Raw genomic sequence first — 25,198 nt, 5'->3', positions numbered from 1 at the left:
TTGAGGCGGAGTCTGCATCTTTAAAAAGCTTTCAGATCCCACCTCAGCCTAACAAGAGTTTAGACCAGAGTCCACATCAGACCATCATGAAGACTTTTACAGTCTTGTGCCTCGTTCCTGTTCTGTCTTTCTTCACGGTGCTCGCGGTCCGAGTCTCGGCAGGTTCAGGATGCGGACCGTGTGACCCGGCTCAGTGCGCTCCCGTCCCGGCGCAGGGCTGTTTCGCCGGGTTTCTGTGGGACTCTTGCGGTTGCTGCTCGTTTTGCGCGGCGGCGGAAGGAGAGCCATGCGGCAGTGGTCGCCGCGCGGCACCGCGACGATGCGGCTCCGGGCTGGAGTGCGTCAAAAGCGAATCGGACAAGAAGAAAACATTGCGCGTGTGCGCGTGCAAAAGCAACTACGAAGTGTGCGGCACCGACGGACTGACGTACCGGAGCGGCTGCGCCCTGAAGAGTGCCAGTTTAGCAGCCCAGAGCCAGGGCAAAGAACCCATCAACGTCCAGAACAAAGGCCGCTGCCCCATAGGTGAGTCTGACGTCATGAAGGTGAGGTTGCATATGTTAGTGAGACGAGCAGAACTTTAATTTTGTGTTTAGTTTTAATCAGACAATAAATAACTGTAGATTGTTGGGAATTTCAGCTCGTCACTGATTGAATGACGATGACACTGGTCTAATGACCTGCTGAAACATTTTTATTTTCAGCTACAATTAATGTGCACCATGAAGAGTCACAATATTTTGTCTGACATGTATTTCGTGTCAGGATTGTACTGCCTAAATCCAGTAATATTTGCAGTATTATTTGAACCATGTAGCTAATAACTGAAGTAAATCATAATGAAAAGACAAACTAGATCAGAATGAAAATGTAGTAAAGTATTTTTCTGGGTATCTGTAGTTTTACTCCATTAAGATACTGAAGCCTAAGATGCTCCTAAATGCATTGCATTGGTCTAACTCAGAGAAATCCCTTTCTTGCTGAAGCACTGGGTTAAGGTTAACCCTTTTGGACTTTAAGTACATTTTACATCATGTAGTACCACAGTAGATTTTTAAGTGGTGCTTGTACTTTTTTACTTGGCATTTATTTAGTGTTGAGTTTGTGTACCGGTACAGTAAATATTGAGGTCAACTCAGTGCTCATTGCAGCTGTGTTTGGATTTGTTTGGGTGGAGACTAATTGGGGTTGTTGTCGGGCTGTTTCATGAAGGCGAACTTCAAAACCCCCAACTTAATTAAAAGGATGTTTCACCCAAATTACCTACATATCACTTTACTTTATGTGTGCACTTATTCCTGCTGGGATTTGTCCATTTAGTAATGTGCGTGTAATCAGAATTGAGTTTTTCACACAGCATGACCAGTGTCCCAATACAACTACTCCCTAAAAAATTCCAGTTTAACCCCTGATAGTTCATGTGTTATGGCACATGAATGTGTATGCCCACTGGTCTGTTTTGTGTATTTGTGTGCAGCGGTCTCATACCAAGAGACCAGGATTGATGTGGTCTCTGATAATCCTCCTTCATCCTTGGAAAAACACTGAATTCCTTTGTCACTGACTGCGCTCGGAACAAACTGAATTCCATTGACTCACACATTCCAGCAACTCGTTTCATCTTGTTTTATACCAAACTTCATGTTATTTTTTTCACATTTTGTGACTGTAGCTTAGTTGGTGCAGCAATTATTCATGAAACACAGAATCACTGTTTTGATTCTGACCCAGTGTCGTTGGGCAAATTTCTCCTCTGTGTGTGTGTGGCTTTGGGTAAAAGCATTTGCTGAACAACAATTACGAATCTCTGTGAAACTGATTCAAGCAGATTTTCTGCAAACAAACTATTTAAACATATCTAAATTTTTTTTTTCTGCAGCGCCGACCATTGTCACTCCTCCAGGTGAAGTCTACAATGTGAGTGGCTCTCAGGTGTACTTGAGCTGTGAGGCAGTGGGTGTGCCCACACCCGTGCTTACCTGGAGGAAGGTGAGTTTTCTATGGATTCTAAAGCTTTCATCAACCTTTTGTCAGCTTAAAATGTGATTTATTTCAGTTAGACTGAAGGAGCTCCCACATGTCTGTTAGCTTCACCATGAACAGTAAATACAGATTCTCTGAGCTGCAGTGTCCCTGTCTATTTTCCTGTTTCTGCTGACTTCCTGTTTCCTGTAGAAACAATAAGTCTTGACTGAAAAAAAAACAGGAAATTAATCACAGTTTAACTGCTGAAGGATGGAGAATGGTTATTCCCGAATGTAGAGGTAAATTTAGTGGAAGACAACCAAAGGAACCACAGCCGCTCCCCCATCATTCTAACAAATTTTTGTCAAAATGCAAATGTCAGGAAAACTTATGAATAATGGTACAAATGCACAGGTACTAATACACAAATACAAAGAGTACAAATACACATGTAAATATACAAAACATCTGTAACATTTTAAGCACCTTAAAATGGTAAATGGTAAATGGACTGCACGTATACAGCGCTTTTCTACCTATTGGTTCTCAAAGCTCTTTACACTGCTTCTCATTCACCCATTCATACTCACACAGATGAAGGAGATCCTATGCAGCTGGGCAACACTCATCAGTAGCAACTAAGTTGTTGTTCAGTGTCTTGCTCAAGGACACTTCAACATATGAGAGGAAGAGTCGGAAACAGTCCTGAACAGTTATTTTTATTCAATGTTAACAGATAACACTTTATTTGACCTTTTTATGAAGTGTGTCCTCCAAAAATGAGCTTTTTTGATGGTTTTAGTCCAGTCCTCTTCATGTTTAAGCAAATGTGTTTTCCTTTTGTTACCTGTCACTGGCAGCTGCTGGGACAGAAACTTCCTTCTGCAAATTCCACAGTAGCTAGTCGTTCAGCAGCAAACCTTATCCTGGTAATGTTAACTTCAACTAACACAGAGGCCTTTTTACTTCTTCATTATTGTTTAAGACTACACACAAATCCTCCTTGAGATGAGTCCATCTGAGCTCGGGTGTAGTCTAGTGCCCTTCAGTAGACTCAGAAAGGCAAGCTGCAGCAGGTTTGAAGGGAGAAAAATTTTTCTTTAGGTCAAGTTTGAACACAATTTGTCCAAAGATCTCTGTCTGTTTTTTAGGGGATCAACAAGTAACATGAGTTACAGCTCATCTTAGACACAACTGATGGTAATGATCGGTGTGTTTTCAGGTCATCAGTGGGAAGAAAATGGAGCTACTTCCTGGAGATCGAGGGAATTTGGCAATTCAGACAAGAGGAGGACCGGAGAAACATGAAGTGACAGGCTGGGTCCTGGTCAGTTGCAGTATTTATAGTCCATACATCACACCACAAAGTCCACATTATACTACACAGGACATATACTGCAAAGAGTGGCCGTCCATCGACCATAGTGTCAGAGGTTTGCACCCCACTCTTCCCGACCACATGTCGAAGTGTCCCTGGGCAAGACACTGAACCCAACACAGTTGGCCCATCCCTATCCCAGGCCGTGGGGCTGTGGGGCCTGGGATAGTCCTGGCAGAAACTGGGGAGGAAGGAAGCATTGCGTTGCGTCAGGAAGGGCATCCGGTGTAAAAACTGTGCCAAATCAACATGCAGACAAATGATCCACTGTGGCGACCCGGAACTGACAGGATAAGACCAAAGACCAAAAACAAATAAACTACACACAGTATATATTAGAATTGTAGGTGGCTAATAAGCACTTAGCAGGTAGAGGCATTGGGGGGGTATCGGGGCCTAGATTTCCCACAAGCCACAGGTGTGGTTGTGTTGTATTCATGAGATATTTTCACGATTGTATTGTACAAAATGTTTTTCTGATGTTATGGAGAGAAAACATTAAAACATCAGCTTTAGGAACCATCAGTGTTCTCTCTCCCGTTAGTTCATGAAGCTATGAGGAGCTCAGCTTCTTTTGATTTTTCATCGTTTTCAGATCTCTCCTCTGACCAGTGAAGAAGAGGGATCGTATGAGTGTCATGCCACCAACATCAAAGGTGAAGCTTCAGCTACTGGAACCGTTCATCTGGTGCGGTCCCATGATGACATCATTATCGACACAGGTAATGAGATCGTTAAAAACAAAATAGGAGGAGGAATGCAAACAGAATTTCAAATTCAATTCACTTTATCCCCGGGGGCAATTTAAACGACATTGAAAATGTGACAGAGGGGTTTGTGTGTTTTTACCTCGGCACAATTAAATGATTCACATCAAAACTCTTTAAACAGCTGGTATGTGGAAACATTTGCATCAAGAAGTATATACTTCTGTGTTTGTTTTTGAAGTTCATCGGGCACAAAGTCACATAAAGACAAAAGAACAAATTAAAAACTAGTTACCAGTTACCAGTCATGGTACCAGTTAAGATCCAGTGTTAATTTGTAGGGGCGACTGTGGCAGAGGAAGGTAAAGCGGTTGTAGTTGGTGGTTCAATTCCTGGCTCCTCCAGTCACATGTTGAAGTGTCCTTGAGCAAGACACTCAACCCCAACTTAGTTGCTCCCGGTGAGGATTGGCCAGCTGCATTGTGTGTCTGATTGTGAGTGACCATTTACCATTTTTTTAAATATTGTTGACATACCTTCCAGCAGTTGACTATCTTGACAGAGGGTTCAGAGGATAAAATCCAAACCGAGAGATTGCAGAGACAACATTTTATTCTGAAAAATGTGGCCTATTTACAGGAAGTCAAAACTAAACAATGATGTAATTTCTTTTCAGCGACGAAGGAAGACGAGCTGTGATGACCTGATGACATCCCAAGAAACAGCTGATTTCTTTTCTTTCCTTTTTTTTTTTTCTTTAATTTTGACTGATTTAAACTTTTTTCTTCTCTGGAGTCAATCTTCTGATTAAAATAAACTTCTATTGGAACATTTTAGATTTATTATGTTTTACTAGTTTGTATTTTTGATTTTGATCTGATCAGAAACTGAAATTATTTGGGCTCTTGAAGATTCAAGTGCTGATACAAATTGGCTTAACAGTACAGATATTTCCGAATAAAAACCTAAAACCATACAAATTGTTGACAAAGTGAAAATGTTAAATGATTTCCATGTTTCTGAGGCTGCAAAATAAAAGTTATATACAAAAATTATAACTTTTATGAATTCAGTTGTTTCTGGTGAAAATAAAACAAGTTTAAAAACTTCTTCTCACAAACAAAAACTGAGCCCTTTTCTTAGTTACTGCAGTTTTCACAGACTAATATTCACTTCTGTTTTTATCATCACATCCTCATAATTGTTTAACCCATTAATTAGTATCTAAGTACATTTAATAAAATCCTAAGAACAATTTTGAGGTGCTTGACTGCAATATTTGGTTGTGCCTGCCTCATGGAAGGTGATAAAGTAACTCATTTACTAATAACTCAAAATAAAAGCATGTTGTGTCACAGTGGTTAGGGGACAACAAACTACAATAAGTTATGATTAGGCAGGTAGAGCATCCAGCTTTTACAGACTCCAAACAGGTGAGGGCAGTACATCAATGAGGTAGGAGAGGCCTACCTCAAAGTTTGATAAGAAGCCTTAAACCTGTGTAGAGGATATGTAAATGAGTCATGCCATAGGATACCATGGGCTTTCAAATCTAATCTGTAAATCAATGAAATGTGGAGAGGGTGTTAGAAAAATATATTGGGTCTTCTGAAACAAACAGACTTCCAGTCAGGATTTAGAGTTCATCATAGTACAGAAACAGCACTGGTAAATGTCACCAACGATCTTCTCTTGGCATCAGATAATGGGCTAATCTCTATACTTGTTCTGTTAGTTCTTAGTGCTGCATTCGACACCATTGATCGCAACATTTTATTACAGAGACTGAAACATGAAATTGGGATTAAAGGAACTGCGCTACATCGGTTTAAATCTTATCTAATAGACTTTGTCTATCAGATAGATAATCTACAATTACAATTTGTTCATGTTAATGATGAATCCTCCATGCGCACAGAGGTTAGCTATGGAGCTCTAGCTCTGGCGCTATGGAGCTATAGCTCTGTGTTAGGACCAATAATTTTTACTTTATATATGTCTCCCTTAGGGAACATTATTTGAAAACACTCCATAAATTTGTATTGCTATGCTGATGATACCCAGCTATATTTATCTATGGAACCAGATGGGAAAAAAAAAAAAAAAAAAAAATCAGTTAATCAAGCTTCAAGCATGGTCTCCAGTACTACTGCAAGGAACCCTGGAGTTATTTTTGACCAGGATTTGTCCTTTACCTAACATATAAAACAAATCTCTAGAACAGCCTTCTTTCACCTACGAACATTGCCAAAATTAGAAGCATCCTGTCTCAAAGTGATGCTGAAAAACTAGTCCATGCATTTGTTACCTCTAGGTTGGACTACTGTAATTCCCCACTTTCAGGATGCCCCAGTATCTCCCTAAAGAGCCTGTAATTAATCCAAAATGCTGCAGTAAGAGTGCTGACTGGAACTAGCAAGAGAGATCATATTTCACCTTCATTAGCTTCTCTCCATTGGCTTCCCATTCAATTTAGAATAGAATTGAAAACCCTGCTCCTTACATAAAAAGCTCTGAACAGTCAGGCACCATCATATATAGGAGACTTCATAGCACCATATCATCCCAGTAGAACACTTCAATCTCAGAATGCAGGCCTACTTGTGTTTCCCCAAAATTTCCAAAGGTAGAATGGGAGGCAGAGCCTTTAGCTATCAAGCTCCTCTCCTGTGGAACCAGCTCCCAGTTCAGATTCGGGAAGCAGACACCCTCTCTACTTTTAAGTCTAGGCTTAAAACCTTCCTCTTTGATAAAGTTTACACTTAGTTAAGTTATGATGAGTGTTTTCTAATTATGTTGCCTAAAGGAGACATATAAAGTAAAAATTATTGGTCCTAACACAGAGCCTTGTGGAATTCCATAGCTAACCTCTGTGTGCATGGAGGATTCATCATTAACATAAACAAATTGAAATCTATCAGATAAGATTTAAACCAACCTAGTGCAGTTCCTTCAATCCCAATTTCATGTTCCAGTCTCTGTAATAAAATGTTATGATCAATGGTATCAAATGCAGCAGTAAGATCTAACAGAACAAGTATAGAGATAGAGTCCATTATCTGAGGCCAAAAGAAGATCGTTGTTGACTTTTACCAGTGCTGTTTCTGTACTATGATGAACTCTAAATCCTGACTGAAAGGCTTCATAAAATTATTCCTATGAAGGTGATCACATAATTTTTTTGCAACTACTTTTTCAATTATTTTAGAAATAAAGGGGAGATTAGATATTGGTCTATAATTGGCTAAGAGCCCTGGGTCAAGAGAGGGTTTTTTTAAGTAGTCTTGAGCAGCTTAGCTGGAATTGTTACGGTTTGTATAAGTAATTTACAAGGACCCAAGTTAGGAGACGGCAAGAGGAGGTGTAAAGAAAAGGGTATTTATTAATAAAGAAACAGGTGGGTTTAACAACTGAAAATCACTCCAATAGGAGGGTAATAAACTTTACAGAACTAAAGACAACAAGATGACAGACTATACATGAATAGGGAGAACGACAGACAGTACAGCTAAATCAACAATGAGGTGCACACATACAAGACTAATACAACATAAGGAACACTCAGGGACCAGACAAGACCGTATCTAGTTCAAACACACAAGAGGGTAAACTAATAGAGACAAATGAACTAAACAGGAATAGACAGATGGCAATAAAACCAAAACAAACTAAACTAGAGAGAAAGGGAAATAAACAGGGGTAACTAAATACAGGGAACAGGGTAAAGTAAATAAATAAACTCATAAACTAATGCAAACCTAACAAAGGAGAACCAAACCACTAACACAAGAAATAACCAAACCACATAACAAGGAATACAAAACCACACAAGGAAAGACCAAACCAGACCAAAACCTTGACAGAGTCCAGACAGGGATCAGGCAGGATAAAAACTTGTGACTTAGGCAGACTGAGTAGTAACACATAATACAAACCAGCAGCGAACACTGGGGAGAGCAGGGTATAAAAGGACTGGGGAACAGGTGAAACAAATCAGGACAAAATGAGGAAGGTAAAGACAGCAAACAGACTCACAGGAAGAGACACAGGAGGATCAATAAAATAAAAGCCAAAACAGGAAATAAAGTTAGATAACAAACAGGGGGACAGGACTGACAGGAATAGGGTCTAGCAGACAGGTTGTTGGTTTAGATGAGGTAATAATTGAAGTTAGCTCAGAGATATCTATGGGTAAAAAGTAGTCTAACAGGGATTGGAGCCTTATTGATGACTCTCACTGCTATACATGAAGATCTATCTGTAATATTTGGGGGGAGGATCTGGTGAATTCTCTCTAATAGCTACACTTTTATTCATAAAGAAGGTCATGAAGTCATTGCTGCTCAAGAGTTAAGGGAATAGAAGGCTCAACAGAACTATGGCTCTTAGTCAGCTTGGCTACGGTGCTGAACAGAAACCAGGGGTTGTTCTTGTTTTCTTCTATTAATGATGAATAATATGCTGTTCTGGCATCACGGAGAGCTTTTTTGTACATTTTTAAACTATTTTTCCAGGCTAAATGAGATTCTTCTAAATTTCTGGAACACCACTTCCTTTCCAACTTTCATGTTGCCTGACATGCGTGTTTGTCAACTATACCATGGACATCGCCTCTTCTGGTTTACTGCCTTCTTTTTCAGAGGGGCAACACTATCAAGTATTGTACGTAGTGAGGCTGCAGAATTGGCAACAAGATAATCTACTTGTGCAGGAATAACATTAAGGAGAATACATTCCATTGTATTAACATATGGTGAAGCAAATGATGAAAAAAATAATTTCTTTAAATTTGTTGACAGCTTTTTCACTTAAGCATCTGCCATAGTGAAATTTTTCCCTAACTGCTGTATAGTCCGTTATTGTAAATTCAAATGTTATTAAAAGATGGTCAGACAGAAGAGAGTTGTGAGGAAATATTGTTAAATTATCCTCTTCAATTCCATACGTAAAGACAAGGTAGGTAGACAAGGTAAAGACAAGACAAAATAAATTGAATTGATGATCGCTTAAGTCATTTACTAACAGAGATTTAGAAAAGAGAGATCTGATATTTAATAATCCACATTTAATAGTTTTGGGGTTTTGTTCTGTAAGAGGATTAGTCTTAACTTTTATTAGGTTATCATGATTAACTCTTCTTGTTGTCGTTTTTAGTTTATGTAATTTAGTTGGTCGGGGAACAGACAGTCTCTATATGTATGTGGGAGGGTAACGGTTGTAAGGATACTGCAGAGAGGCATGTAGGACTGGATCTCTGCATCCTAGGCTCAACTCTGGATTGTCATACTTTTGGTTGTTTAATAAAACCAGCCATATTTCTGGATAAGAAAGCTGCACCATCTAAAGTAGGATGGATGCCATCTCTCCTAATAAGCCTAGGTTTTCCCCCAAAATGTTTCCAACTATCTATGTAGCCCACATCATTTGCTGTACACCACCTAGACAGCCAGTGGTTGAATGACGACATGCGGGTGTACATGTCGTCACTGGTCAGATTTGGCAGGGGACCAGAGAAAATTACGAGACCGACATTGTTTTTGCAAAGTTACACACCGATTCAACATTCATTTTAGTGACCTCTGATTTGCGTAATCGGGTGTCATTAACTCCCACGTGAATAATAATATTACTGTATTTACGTTTATCCTTAGCCAGGAGTTTCAAATATGATTCAACGTTGCCCGCTCTGGCCCCAGGAAGACATTTGACTACGGCCGCTAGAGTCTCTAACTTCATGTTTCTGACTATAGAGCTGCCAATTACCAGAGTTGGTTTCTCAGCGAGTGTGTCGCTGGGTGAGGAAAATCGATTTGAAACGTGAACTGAATGGTGATGAACCTCGGGCGTCTGTTTAGCATTAGATCTCTTACGAACCGTCACGCAGCCGGACTGGCTTCCCGGCTGCTCGGGAACTGCCAGGGGACAGCTAGCAGGGGCTACGCTAAGTCGCCCGCACCAGCTACCGGTGCCTGACTAGCTGAGTTGTTTTCCATGGTGTGGAGCCGTGCTTCCAATTCCGTCAGCCTCGCCTCCAAAGCTGCAGAAACCTTACACTTATTACATATACTATTATAACTACAAGAGGCAGAGGAAAAACTGAACATGAGACACACCGAGCAAGTGAGAGAAAGAGAGACAGAGGGAGACAGAGAAGACATTGCTAACGGATAACTGCTAAGCCAATGAAGCTAATATAGTTGAAATCTGGAATTTGTAAACTTTAGCTGGTTATGTTTTGCAAGAGCAGGTGCTTCTGTAATACAAGCCAGGAGAATGACCAGAAGGACTGTCGGCCGGCCCGGAACCAGGAACAGGAGCAGGATCACGAGCGGGCCGGACCCCAGCCGACCCGAAACCAGGAGAAGGAACAGGAGCCGAGCCAGACCAAAACACGGCCGACCCGGCGCCAGGAGCAGGAACAGAGCCAGGCAGGATCGACCTTGGGGCCCGGCGGAGCACTGACCGGTCGAAAGGCAGGCGTCAGAGTAGGATCAGAGTTGGGAGCTGGACCTGGGCACATAGAAACAGGACAAACAGAGACGGGAGAAACAGTCGCCGACCTCGGCGCCGGGACAGGGACAGGAACAGGAACCAGACCCGCGGAAAGGAATAGGAAGAGCCAGAGCGGAATCACCAGAGGCGGCGTCGACTCTCCCGGGGGGCTGGACCGAGGTGGCGGCATTGACGCCCCCTGGAACAGCCGCAGGTGGAGTGGTGGCTGACCCAGACCTCTGGACCGGATCTGGGCAAACAGGGACAGGTGCAGATTCAGGGCCGGGTGAGATGCTGACCGGGTCAGAGGCAGGAGCTGAGACAGTGAGAGGAGCAGGAACAGCAGAATCGGGTTCAGAGGCAGGTGCAGGGCAAGTAGAACAGGTTCAGGCGGAACCACAACTTGGAGAGGCGAGGGGATTTGGGCCCCCAGCAATAACCTCGAACTCCGCCCTCTCCCTAGCTTCCTGGGCTGACATAGCTGGAGTGCTAGATTCTGAGGTGGTGCTAGATAGAGGTTCCTGGCTTGGGGTTTTGGAACAGCTGTCGTGCTGGGCCCTGCGACGTCCTGCTGAGCGTCTTCTGTGCATAGAGGGTCCGACAACCTGTGGCTTTGTGGCAAACTGGTCAGACTTGGTCGGGAAGTGAGTGGGGGAGAGTGTCAACCGGACATGAAGCCAGCCCAGAAACAAGAGCTGAAACCTCAGGTATAGATGGAGTCGACTTTACGGGAGCCAAAACAGGAACAGGTGGGCAGCAGACTGGCCTAGGGGCAGGCGGTGCTGTGGCAGACTCAGGGGTAGTGTTAGGGGCAGAGCGAGGGATATCAGGAACTTTGGTTTTGGTCTGAGGTTTGGACCTTCTACGTCGCGGGCCCACGCCTGGAGAACAGAATGCCAGGCGGGTCCCTTCATAACCGGTCAGGACCGGTGTCTGGTCTTGAGTCTGGGGTCTATACCCTGAGACAAACATGAAAGCCTTTGTGGCATCCATGGGGGGGGGGGGATGGGAAAAAAAAAAGGAAAGAAAAACCACTCGCACATCTCTGGGTCCTAGTTTGGCCAGATCCTACTGTCACGGTTTTGGTTAAGGGGTGGACCCAAGAGAGGAGACAGTGCGAAGGATGAACGAAAAAAGGGTTTATTTAACAGATACTAAAATGGTGAACAGAAGTTGCTCCTAACAGGAAGGTACTAGAGCCCGGATTCAGAACAGAATTTACCAAAAATAAATACAGATAAGACTCAGGCACAAGTTAGACAAGGAACTTAACAAACAAAGGCTACTAAGGAACAGATAAACGTTAAACTACTAAAGCATATAAACACAAGGGTGAGGCTAAGGAGACTAAGAAATATAAAAAGACACAAACTACTGAACAAAGGAACACATGCAATAATGATTAAAGTAAAACAAAGAAAAACTTAACACACTGGAAGGGTAAGATACCAAAGTAACAGAGGTGGGGGAGCACATAAACACACAAACTAAGGGGAGGCAGACATGAACAAACTAAGCATAAAGTTCTGGCAAACTAAGACCACACAAACATACCTAAACATGAAAAAAACAGGATCAAAACTAGGGGAGAAAACTAGAGACTTGGCCAAACACTGAATTAAACAAAGGCAACCCTAAAACACAAAAACCCGGGAGCAACTGGCAGGGAAAATAGGACTTAAACAAGAAACACTGATTGAGAAAAAAAGCAAACCAAAGACCAAATGACACAGATGTACAGAGTCCCAGAAAAATGTCCAAGAAACTAGAGTCCTGAATGAAAGAGTCCATGAAACATACATACAGACATGGGGTTGGTGAGGGTAATAATGACGACGGTAACAACAGCGACACTGAAGACAGGACCCACGATGGCAGTGACCACGTTAACAACGACGAGGATCTGGCAGGGGAGTGAAGGGAAGACAGAACTTAAGTATAGGAGGGAACAGGTGCAAACAATGAGGGACAACGAGGGTAAAGCTGGGCAAAAGAACTGGGACAGGAAGTAAGGAGAAGGGGCCACAACACAAAAGTGCAGAGAGATCCTGACATTTCCTCACCACCATGTACAAATCCACATCTCCCTCCTTAGTGTCCAACCTAGCATACAAGTCCTCATATGGTCTTTTTTGGCCTTTGCCACCTCTACCTTCACCTTACGCTGCCTCTCCCTGTACTCCTGTCTACTCTCTTCAGTTCTCTCGGTGTCCCAATTTTTCTTAGTTAACCTCTTTTTCTGTATAAACACTGAACTTTTTCGTTCCACCACCAAGCCTCTTGTTGTCCTTGCACTTTCCTCTTTCCTGATGACACCCCATGTACCTTCCTATCTGTCTCCCTGATCACATTAGCTGTAGTGGTCCAGTCAAAGAAGTACCTCATGACCACCCAGAATCTGTCTCATCTCCACCCTGAAAAATACACAACATTCTTCCTTTTTCAACTTCCACCACTTCATCCTCTGCTCTGCCTTTGCTTTTCATTTTCCTCACGACAAGAGTCATTTTACACACCACCATCCTGTGTTGTCTGGCTACAATTTCCCCTACCATAACTTCGCAGTCACTGATCTCTTTCAGATTACAATGTCGACATAAGATGTAGTCCATCTGAGTGCTTCTACCTATGCTCTTATACGTCACCCTGTGTTCCTGCCTCTTCTGGAAAAAAAGTGTTCACTACAGCCATTTCCATCCTTTTTGCAAAGTCTACCACAGTCTGTCCTTTTGAACAAATCTGTCCATCACATTCACACCACCTCTGTTCCCTTCACCAAGATATCCATTGAAATCTGCACCAATCACCACTTTCTCACCTCTGTGGATGCTCTGCATCACTTCATCTAACTCACTCCAGAATTTCTCCTTTTCTTCTAACTCACATCCTACCTGTGGGGCATAACCACTAACAACATTGGAAATAAATCCTTCAATTTCCAGCTTCAGACTCTTCAATCTGTCTGATACTCTTTTTGTCTCTAGAACATTCCTCACACACTCCTCTTTCAGGATAACTCCTACTCAATTTCTCTTCCTATCTAACCCATGGTAAAACACCTTGAACCCTGCTCCTAAGCTTCGAGCCTTGCTACCTTTCCACCTGGGTTCCTGGACACACATCAGTGGTAAATGGTCTACACTTTTCTACCTATTGGTACTTAAAGTGCTTTACACTGCTTCACATTCACAGTGAGACACAAACACACCAATGGGGGAGCTGCCATGCAGCTGGCCAACAGTCGCCACAAGTAACTAAGTTAGGGTTCAGTGTCTTGCTTAAGGACACATCAATGTGTGATCAGAGGAGCTGGGATCAAACCAAAAAATGTGAGATTGGTGGATGACTGCTCTACTTCCTGCGCCACAGTTGCCCTGTAGTAGTTGTACACTCTTGGCTTTTCTCTTCTCTCTCTGCCCATGAACACACCTTCCTCCTCTGACCACCGGTAGCCTAATTTCAACCGGCACTCTGTAAGTCAACAGAACCAGTGGCAGTCATTGTTAACCCAATCCTGTATAATGTCACATTCAGTGTGGACGTCGTGATTTGCATGTTTAATTTGGCCTGTGTTTACATCAAATGCTCTTCATGACACAACCCTCTGCATTTATCCAGACTTGGGACCGGCACGAGAAGACACTAGCTTGTGCCCCCTTGTGGTTGCATCAAATTCACAAGGTGATTATTGCTGCAAAAAAGAACTAGGTATGCTGCTAAATAAGAGCCGATAAAAATGGCCTAAGGGAGGGTAGGGGCGCAAGAAATATTAAAACTGATTCCCATAAACAACAAAAATGACATTGACAAATTATGGGACCACAACCATGTGACAATATAAAAAATGTTAAAGAGTAAAGTTTAAAATTAGGTAGAGAGAACCCAACATCCAACCAGTTTCTGACTGCTTGATACTTTCTAATAAATGTTCTAATAAATGTAATAAATGAGGGAAAAAAGAATTCACCACTTTATTGAATCTGAATTAATTGTTGAGCATGTGCGAATATTGTAGGACCAGGTGCAAATTTTTTAAGATAACAGAAAGTGAACCTTCTTCGCATGGTGTGTATCAGTCCCTGAATGTGACATAATTAATGATGTATGAAGCTTCATCTTTGGCTACTGCTTCACACAGTGCCTCAAAGTATGCAGGATGTTAGAGATATCTGGTAGAAGTGTGACTGCAAAGCTTGTAGACTTGTACTATTACAGAGCATTTCAGGTTGATTGTTTCCCCATCTTTGCTGTTACAGAAACAGACTCAATGCCTTTCTCGTGCATTTTTATAGAACATGCCAATTTTATTTATATTTGTAACTTGGAGTTTATTGTAGCTTAATTGAGACAGTTCTGTTTCTGAATGTGAAACCTTAAACACTGGCATGTAGTCACATACATGAGGTTTTGAGGTCATTCATTCATAGAACAGTGGACATGGGAATCAAATCTAAATTTCTCACTTTGTGTAAATTGTTTGTGTTTAAGCCACTGAGCTACAACAAATCGAAAACAAAAGTGGCTTCAAGGGCCATTTTGACTTTTGACCACTGGGTGGTTTTATGGGCACACAAAGATTCCACAAGAACCATTTTTTTGGTTCAGATGTCCACAACACTGGTGCTTCAACACAACTTTATGTTTCCATCACCACAGTTTACTGCACTGACATTCTGTACTGTGTATTCAACTTTATTTATATAGCGCCAAATCACAACAAAGTCATCTCAAGGCACTTTACAGAATAAAGACTATAAAGATGTGCAGAGGGAACCCAACAATTCCACCTTGCACAACCCTGTTGATGGTGTTGAAATTGATGCTGTTTTCAACAGCATCAATTTCACTAGTTTTTAAAATACTTCCAGTACTGCAGTACATTGTACATAACAGTATGTAATTAATACCAAGCAAAAAATGTGAAGTGGTACTTCTGCTAACTTATGCAACCTCTTCCTGTTTCTAAAACACCTGCAGTTAGGTGAACCATTTGGTAATGTGACCTGTTATTAAGTAAACCACTGAGGAGTCAAGAACTCAACATGTGACCAAGAAAAAAAACATTTTGATTTATTAAACTTTCACAAAAACAATGAAAAAACATACCTAAAAACTAAACAATCTACTTTTGCTTTCTGCTGATGATGTCACACTAACATTCTGCAGGGAGGCAACTGATCTATGACGTCATCATACGAGGAGCAATGCTCATTGACATCAGTTCCTGAAAGAGAAGTTTACAGGCATACGGCATCCGGACCAGCGAGATCTGAAAAGAAAACAGCCAATGAAAGGGAAGCAGGGAAGAAAAAAACAAAACAACAACAAAAAAAAAAAAACAGGTGTACCCGGGTCTGTAATTTGTTCCCAATATTTACCTGTGTCTTGTTGCGGCAGCCTCGACACTCGTAAGTGTGCGTCCTTGTGTTGGCAATTGCCATCAAGCCACACAGGTTACACACGTGAACCTGATATGGATCAGATGCCTCGAACAGACGTTCCCTGAGGAACTGAGCTGCTCCATGAGCAATTTGACAATCACGTTCCATCTCCCCAAACCGCAGACCACCGTCTCTGAGGACACATAGGTAGGACAGAGGTGTGACAGACAGAAGAGGGCCAGGGTTTGTGACACTGGGTTCCACAGTATCAAGTGAAAGTTTTTGAACGTGTCTGCCTCAGTGTCGGTGTGAATGGACAGGTAAAAAGGAAATGTGTGTTACTGACCGTGATCGTCCTTCCATGGGCTGCCTGTTAAGGATCTGAACGGGGCCCCGGGCCCTCGAGTGAATCTTGTCATCTACCATATGCTTCAGACGCTGGTAATAAGTGGGACCAATGAAGATCTGCGATGTCAGCTTTCTTCCCGTGAAGCCATTATACAAAACCTGATCAATAATGAAGAATATTTAAGATGGAAATCATAACTGAATGTTTTTGTAACTGTGACATCATGTTACAACAGAAAGTGAGCTCTGACCTCATTTCCTCTCAGATGGTATCCGTACTCAGCCAGCAAATTTGAAACTTTTTGCACATTCACTGCGTCATTAAATGGCGTAGCATCGCCGATCTCACCTTTGTTTGCAGATACCTGGAAAAAAACAGACACAAACATGCGAACATGAGATACATGTATGTGTCAGCTGCAGACGGTAGCCAAGCCCTTTAAAGTGAAAAGCTTATTGTTAATCCTGATTTTTAAAAATTATTATTGCTACTTTTACTGATTCTTCCACTGTGATAAGGTAGCTTGTGCTAAGATTATTGTTCAATATTGATCACCACAAGCAATTGGTACCTTGCCCTGCAGACACTCGATGAGATGTCCAACTGTCATTCTGGATGGGATGGCATGAGGATTGATGATGATATCAGGTGTAATTCCCTCACAGGTGAACGGCATGTCCTTTAAAATAAAACACACAGACCTCTCAGACTGTTTTCTACCAGTACCTTTACCTGTCTCTTGAAAAATTAACTTCCTGTATACCTCCTGTCTGTACTGAATGCCACAGGTTCCTTTCTGTCCATGTCGACTTGCAAATTTGTCTCCAATCTGAGGAATACGGACTGAACGCACCTGCAGGAGAGGAAAAGAAAAACATGTCTGAAGTCTAAGGTTCTGTCTCAGGTTAGTCAGGTGTCATAAGCAGTGCTACATGCCCTCACCCTGATCTTGCAGAACTTGTAGCCCTCCTGATTAAGGGTCACCATGACCTGGTCCACAATGCCAGTCTCGCTGGTTCTCAGGAAGGTGCTGCAATCCCTCTTTGTGTAGCGCCGGTTAGTGCTGTCCAGCTCATCGTCATTCTCCGGCAGGGTCACCGTCTTTCCGATGATCACATCCTCCCCAGACACACGGACACCAGGTGCAATCAGCCCATCATCATCCAGCTTCTCATAGATGGCATGTCGCATTCCTGAGGATGATTTCAGGTTGTTCATAATGACAGGTATAGTTAGTCTTGTCTCCTACCACCCCATTCTACCCATGACAGGTTATGTCATAGTGCAAACTTCCTCCATTCTCACCCTGACAAGTTTCACGTGTTGGCTTTTCAAAGATCTCCTCCTGGTCAAAACCTTTCTTTGACTCCTGCTCCTTGTATGATCGGTAGAACACAGACCTGGGGGTGGAGGGGGCAGCAGTGTTAAACTGAGTAAAAAACACAGATCTACAGGTGTGTGCTACACGCAGGGGTGGTGGCCAACATGGATAGTTTGAAGCACAGACTCACCTGAAGAAACCTCGGTCCACAGCTGACCTATTCATGATAACAGAGTCCTCCTGGTTATATCCTGTGTACGAGGCAATCGCCACTATTGAGTTGATACCTGTCAGACACAGATCAGAAAGACAATTGTGAGGTCTGCCTGACAGTCAGCAAGCAGGGGAAATAGGTCGGGTGGATTACCCTACAGGTTAATGTGTGTTACCTGCAGGCAGCTCTCTGAACCGCAAGTACTCCATGGAGCGGGTGGTAACTAGTGGTTTCTGGGGGTAGTACAACACATGGGCAAGAGTGTCCATGCGAACATGGAAGTTGGTGATGTAGACGCCCATGGCCTGTTTGCCCATGGCGGATTGATAAGTGTTTCTGGGAGACTGGACAAGAAAACAATTCGTTACTATAGAACCAACACCACAGGATTTAAGCTATCTTTTGCCTCCATGGTAACCTGTTGGGCCAGTACCTGGTTGTGATCAGGAAAGGGGATAATGGAAGCACAGACTCCAAGGATCATGGATGGGTGGATCTCACAGTGTGTGTAAGTGGAACAGTAGGCCACTCCCTTCTCCTGGAGGTCATCAGGGGTCATTGCAAGCATTACAGTCTCCTCCTCCAGAGTGTCTATGTACTCCACCACGCCACTTGCCACCAGATCCTGCCAGCTGACCCAGACCAAAACTGTCAGAAAGGAACTTAACCAGTCCACAGACTCTGTGGAGACAATGCTGTGTCTCACCTGTAGTTGTTGTACTCTCGCTCCTTCAGCTGGTCAATGTGTCGTCTCTTCAGCAGGAGTTTTTGCTTCTCAACAATCAGCAGTGGTCGACAGATTCGTCCAGCGTCAGTGTAAATCCTGATTTCACGTTCCCTAATGTCTCTTATCATTGACACCTGAAACACACGGCAAAACTATTAACTCACCTGAGAAAGAGCACAAATGCTCGTTTGTGTGTAATATCGTCATCAGACCTCAGATCCTGGTCACATCCATTTGGTTTTGCATTTATTGTTTTATGTAGGTTAATAATACACCAGCCCATAGTAAACATTGGACACAGAGTTTTTACCTCAGTCAGGATAATCTGTTTTACTGTGAACATTATCTCTGTATTGTGAATGTTTTGCAGTTTGGGTTTTACATATATAGTAATCTGGTGTCCGGGGCCAGGAGCAGATCAGAGTTATAGATGTTGGATATTACCTCAGACACGATGATGTCCATCTGTCGGCGCAGTTTTCTCAGAGTGTTCATCAGCTGTTCAGGATCTTTGTGGATCCCAACCCAGCAGCCATTCACAAAGATCTTAGTGGCACTAAAACATTAAAAATATTCTGCCTTTCAGTACTGAGTCTATTAAATCAGTTTGGTTACTGAATCCTGAGAACTGTTCTGTCTGCCAATGTGTGCAGGACATTAGGAAGCAGTAGCTAAACTGCATTGAGATATTTCAATCAAAAGGACATAAGCACTACAACAGCTGATTCCTGCAGACACATGTCCTCTGTCCTCGTTATGAGCTATTCTGTCATTATTTTTATCTGACTTTAATGTTAGTGAATATTTAAAGGAACTGACTCTGCAATAGCAGCAGGTGAGATCTCTTCCAGGTTCTCCATACTCCATTCCTCCAGAAACTCCAGAATGGGGGATGGCTGGGACCCCACAGAAATGTAAGCCATGAGGGCCAAGTTCTTCACCAGACCCACAGCATGACCCTGAAACAAATTCAGTGAGGAGGTACTTTTAATTAGTTTTACTTTTAATTGTCCTGTATCGTTCAGTGTGGTGTCCTGGATTTAACTGGACACAGTTGTTTTTACCTCAGGGGTCTCAGCTGGACACACCATTCCCCACAGTGTGTTGTGCAGCTGTCGTGGTTTTGCCAGTTTTCCATCTCTGCCGATAGGCGAGTTAACTCTTCGCAGGTGGGACAGGGTAGAAGCGAAGGTCAAACGGTTTAACACCTACAGACAAGAAATAGGCCAGGACCATTGTTAGATTCTGATCAGAGGATGTGATGAAGTCCTACAAAAAATGAGACATAGTGAGGAGTAATCTGCAAATCTCTGCCACATTAGGATGGGTTAAACTACAGTATACCCCTCCACCCTCAACCTTGATGTGTAATAGTGCTCTTGGAGGCAGGTTTTTTCACCTGGGACACCCCGGCCCGGGCCTGGTGAGCCTTTTTGACATCACCCCAGTTCCCGGTGGCTAGTGAGTATTTGAGGCCATCTGAGATAATCCTGGTTTTAATTGCAAGCTCCAGATTAAAGTCTTTCCCTCGGTCGATGAACTTCTGAGCGTAGATCCTGATCTCCTTAAGCAAGTTCTTAAACATCCTGAACAGGGAACGAAAATGTTTACTCATGTCAAAATAACAGGAGACAGATCTTCAAACACACAAGACATTCATGTAAAACTATGTTTTATATTGTTAGACTTTCTACTGATACACAGAGCAATGTTATTTAAAATTAAAGAGAATAAACAATTTAAACAGCTAATGGACAAATAATGATGGTTTAATTTCATGTTTCTGTCGAATTACTTTTGAACTTTGGACGTGTTATATGAGCTTTATTTGCCACAGATGATAATCTGTTTCCATGATTTTAACCTAAATGTGCTAAACAACAGAAATGAGGAACTGACCTAAATTTATATTATTATATATAAAAAGGCAATAATATTGTTTTTTGGTTCTTGTTTTTTTTTTTTTGTTCTTTAAGTATTACTTAAAGTAATAAAAAACTCCTCATCACATTCTTAAGTTAGTTAAACCAGGTCTTATATGTATGTTATCATGTCCCTGTGTTCTGTACATTGACTTGGTCAGTGATGCTTTAGCTTGTTGGTGGTCTCGCTGACCAGCTGCATGTCTGGATTTACACAAAAGGCCTTAAAGGCTGGAGCTTTGTAGATTGTAAACTGTTTTTGTTAAACTATTCAGACCTAAATTGTCCAAATACTTTCAGGAGCAGGTCAGTGGATGTTTATTTGGCTGCAGAATCGCCTTGGTACCAATCAGATGTCTCTACCGAATGACGTAGAATTGTGTTTTTCATACAGTTTAAAGACAGGTGAGGTTAGAGGTCAAAGGTGAAGACATTAAAAAGCCCCACCCTCTGAACAGGAAAGCCAATAGTGGCCCAGCAAGGTCCAGCCTCTTGTTGCCATAGTGATCTCTGTCATCCAGCTCCCGCCTACCGAGAGCAGCAAGCAGCAAACGGTGAACCATGTATCTGAGAACAGAAAGAAAGAAATACACACTGTTACACACATCTGTATGTCACCTCTTCTGGTTTACTCAGGTGTAACTTACCCCAGGAAGTAGGCCTTCTTGGTCTCACAAAAGTCACTGACACCAACATGTGGCAACATTTCTTTCTGCAGAACCTCTTTAGCATATTTGATCCTTCTCTCCTTCGTCACGCCGGGTTTTGCTCCTCTGGAACCGATGAAGTTCAAAGCCACGTTCTGCTCCTGGATCACAAAAGCTTCGTCCAAAGATGGCTTCACCTGCAGACACAGTGACATCATTGCTGGCATCACATCAATTGCACCTGATCAATTTGTATTCCATAAGGGATAATTACTGACCATCTCCATCATCTCAGGGTCGTCAAAGTCATAGATTATGTGTTCCAGGATATCTCTGTCAGACACGAACCCCAGTGCCCGAAACACAATAATTATGGGAACTTCCTGTCTGATGTAGGGCAGCGTGGAGACGATCCTCTGCCCGATTGCACTCTTCTTTACTCCCTGATCAATAGCCAATAAATAGCCAATGAGCTAATTACATCTTAGATCATATAGAAGACATTGAGGAACATTAGTATAAAAGACAATTACTCAGCACTATTTGTGCAGTTAAAACACCAGTAAAGGCAATGGTATTTATCTGAGGTCTGGAAAAGGTTTTAACAGACTCACACTAGATCAAACATAATTGTATAAAAATATAATGTTAGTGAAATTAAAAAAATCTTTTGCCATTTTACTATGTTACAATATTTTGTACTGCATGTATGTATTGTATGTATGCATGTATGTCATATCAGAATAAACTATTCTGTGTGCAGGTCAGGAATCACCTGTCCTCCTCGGGCCATCATGCTGACCCAGATGGTGCTGGTGGGACGTGACGAATTCTCCAAACAGGACCGACACTCAGCTGTGTAAGCGTACTTGGAGTCCTTCTTGGCAAAAACATACACTGTGTTGGTGGCCATCTTTTCTTGTGCGATAAGAACCTGAAAAACAGTTCACAGGTCAGAAAATGTTTAAAGATCAGAAAAACATCTGAAAACCAATTCACAGTGGAAAACACCTATGTTAGCTTAGCATTCAGCCCCCGTATGATGTTGCCAGGTGTGCAGTGTTGTCAGATCGTACTTTCTCTGAGCCGTTGATGATAAAATAACCCCCAGGGTCAAGCGGACACTCATTGAGTTCACACAGATCTCGATCGGTTAGGCCGCTCAGCAGACAGTAGGTGGAGCGAAGCATGATGGGGATCTTTCCGATGAAAGTCTTCTGATGCTGGGTCTGCAACTGGTCCTCCCCCTCCTTTATAATAGTCTTTGTGATGTCTACATACAGGGGGGCAGAGTACCTGGGGGTGTGGGTTCACAAAAACTAAGCTATAAACAATGTGTAATGTTGGAGAGGATCATATACTGTTGGGGTTGACGTAGCAATAACGAGAACAAAGACATGGCCAGCTGGATGAGACATACGTGAGGTTTCGCAATCTGGCTTCGTTCGGCATCATGGGGGAAGGGGCTCCGTCTCTTTCCCAGTGGGTGGGTTTAGACAAGTATATCTGCTCGAACTTCAACAGGTAGCGTGGCTGAAACACAAAAAGCCACAGTGATTTCGCAGGAGCCTCAACACTGACCTTGAAGATAACTAAAATAACACCAGTTGCTGCTCACCGGCTCCTCCACCTCCCCTGATGTGTGCTGAGCTTCAGCCTGCAAATCTATGGGGGGGGCATCCTCTACGATCCTCTGCACTGACATCTGGATAAACTCATCAAACGAGTCCAGCTGCTGCCGCACCAGGCCCTTCTCATCAAAATAGGAACTAGAATTGTTTTAAACATATAAAAATAAATAAATAAAAAAAAATCACTCAATGCAGGAAAAGACAATTTTCTGACAAACATCTGGCGTTACTTACCTCCCAAGTATCAGCTGCGAGGTGTGTAAAGATTACTTGATACGTACGAGAATATCCATACAAGAGTTGAAAACCACAGATCCATAGTAAATTGTGTAAAAAAAAATCGATCTAAAACTGAGGATGATGGAATGTGTGTGTGTGTGTGTGTGTGTGTGTGTCGCCCCTTCTCCTGTCAGCATCTATTTACAAACCGACCCTACTTACCACCCTAGAGAAAAACGTGTCAGGCTAGTCCACAATGCTAGCTGTCTTAACATAAGAAGGATGAACAAGTCAGCTGGAGGTAGATGACATTAACCATATTAACAGTACTAGTGTTAGCTGCTGCTTCCAGAGCAAATAAGCTTATAGGTCCACCGGTAAATGGCAGTAAGTGAAGCTATAATGTAATGTTGCATCATACAGAAGAACATGCATTTTTTCCCTGTGTAAAATAAAGTAGTTAGGAGGTTGGCTCACAGACTGACGCAACATAGTGAAATGTCTGTAGATTTTCACTGAAAACTGCACTGTGTGATAAAGTAAAGAAGCAGATTGACAAAGCTGACAAAGGCTGAGAAGTGCCTGCCAGCCCTTGAAATTACACTTTTTAGACCAAGTAGCTGAGATGTTTTTCTTGCCCAACAACCAAATTTACTTGCCCAAAATATAAAATGTAGCCAGATAAAAAAATAACAGGTATTTGGACAAATATTATTATTGTAATAAAATCTAAATTGAGAGGGTTCAAAATAAGGCCTGTTTACCAAACAGTAGATAAATATTAATCAAACATCATCACTAGCTACAACCTATCACTTATTTACTAATTAGTTACCATGTTGATCAATATTACAATATATTAGTATTTCCACTGCACAAGGGCAACACAGATGAAGTCCATGTGAGTCTACCTGATGACGATCCAGCATGCCTCCTGCCACAGATCTGGGGTGATTTCATCATCATCTTCATCATATTGATTATCTAACACATCAACATGAGAAACGACAGAATAAACAATCAATATTTATTTCCATTGATCCATATCTGTAGTTCATCAACTCAGACATGTTTTCTTAAAAGCTGTTTTTGTTTTGTTTTGTACTTTTAAACAATGTCCAACACTTTATAACTTTTAATTTTGAAAAGCTACATTAGTAAATAAATAACTACCTACCACGACTTTCATTAAAATTGAAAAGGTAAAGGAAAATTAGTGCTAACCACTCCTTTACCATACTGCCTAACTTTTTCTCTAATGTTCACAAATATCTAATATTTTATTTCAGATACTGCTCCATATTAAAAATTATAATATCAGTTTATTAGAACAAATGATTCTAGCATTACATATTTGATAATTATTATGGATGTGCTCTAACAGATAATGTCTGGACAGCTATGATAGCTGAATGAGGAGCATGCCACCTAACCACAGTATCCTGAGTTTAGTCTAGCTAGGGAACTTCTGCTCTCATCACCTGACTCTCTCAAATAAAGACAAATATGCCCCCAAAGCAGATAATGAGTTGTTTAGGTGTTTTACATACAAAATAAGCTAAGTGTTTAAATGTTTTAGAAGTTGTTGTATTTATTTTGTTCCTACTTTGTCTCATGTTATGGAATTAAGACAGATTTACAATATAACTTTCATAATAATTAGTATTAAATCTTTATTAAATAATTTAGGTTCAGCTGCTGTTTTTAGTACAGTGATAAACAGTTTTGTTTTTTTAATTGTCTATTTTATGAAACTCTGATGAGCATGTTAGCACGCTATCGTGCTGACAGAAACGCGTATCACGTCGTTAGCCTGTTAATAAATGTTATGAAATATCACCGGCGTTTGCATGTTCATTCAAACAGTGTGATGTATTAAACTAAATGAAAGTCAGCCTGTGCGTTAGTAAATACGGTCCGATATTACCAATACTAGCATGTGTTATCATGTGTGTTGACTACAGTTTGTTTTCAGATTAAGCTAACATTAGCGACTAACAAAGCTTCGAAGAGTTTGACGAAGCTAACCACTGTTAGCTTGGAATAATAACTATTTTCGGGCTGTGTGAAAATATAGTGGACTACCTTTAACACCCTCAGTGAATGTGCTAAAAACTTACCTTCATCCTGATCGTACATTTTTTTCGGCACAAACAGTTAAAATCCAACTAAAATTCAGACACAACGTTATGACTAGCTGCGCGCCCCGGAAACTGTAGTTTCTTCTTCTTCTTCGTATTTTTCG

General features: G+C 41.8%; 2 protein-coding genes across 3 annotated transcripts; one reads left to right on the top strand and one right to left on the bottom strand.

Annotated features, from left to right (window-relative positions):
- The first annotated feature begins 37 nt into the window (after positions 1 to 37).
- igfbp7 (insulin-like growth factor binding protein 7) lies at positions 38 to 5,176 on the top strand. The gene is made up of 5 exons (XM_067519342.1): positions 38 to 525; positions 1,880 to 1,989; positions 3,188 to 3,292; positions 3,939 to 4,065; positions 4,727 to 5,176. Exons 1-5 carry the CDS (start codon positions 87 to 89, stop codon positions 4,747 to 4,749), a joined length of 804 nt encoding a protein of 267 aa, XP_067375443.1. The 5' UTR covers positions 38 to 86; the 3' UTR covers positions 4,750 to 5,176.
- Positions 5,177 to 15,587: 10,411 nt separating this feature from the next.
- Positions 15,588 to 25,198, bottom strand: polr2b (RNA polymerase II subunit B). Of its 2 annotated transcripts, XM_067518874.1 has the most exons (25): positions 25,074 to 25,198; positions 23,865 to 23,937; positions 22,722 to 22,872; positions 22,524 to 22,636; positions 22,180 to 22,399; positions 21,879 to 22,037; positions 21,382 to 21,546; positions 21,104 to 21,300; positions 20,904 to 21,023; positions 19,934 to 20,120; positions 19,599 to 19,742; positions 19,354 to 19,493; positions 18,979 to 19,090; positions 18,514 to 18,668; positions 18,241 to 18,439; positions 17,983 to 18,151; positions 17,784 to 17,880; positions 17,578 to 17,672; positions 17,215 to 17,465; positions 17,036 to 17,125; positions 16,844 to 16,951; positions 16,523 to 16,636; positions 16,270 to 16,430; positions 15,921 to 16,116; positions 15,588 to 15,811 (listed from the first exon to the last, which is right to left on the bottom strand). In XM_067518874.1, the coding sequence occupies exons 1-25, from the start codon at positions 25,090 to 25,092 to the stop codon at positions 15,722 to 15,724; spliced, it is 3,525 nt and encodes a 1,174-aa protein (XP_067374975.1). In that variant the 5' UTR covers positions 25,093 to 25,198; the 3' UTR covers positions 15,588 to 15,721. The 2 variants fall into 2 exon arrangements, with proteins under 2 accessions (XP_067374975.1, XP_067374976.1); XM_067518875.1 differs by lacking the exons at positions 23,865 to 23,937; positions 25,074 to 25,198 and adding an exon at positions 22,969 to 23,851.

Source organism: Channa argus, chromosome 10 (assembly GCF_033026475.1).
Source record: "Channa argus isolate prfri chromosome 10, Channa argus male v1.0, whole genome shotgun sequence".
Lineage (NCBI taxonomy): Eukaryota > Metazoa > Chordata > Actinopteri > Anabantiformes > Channidae > Channa > Channa argus.
Note: the sequence above shows the minus strand (reverse complement) of the source record. Positions and strands in the feature narration are given on the sequence as shown.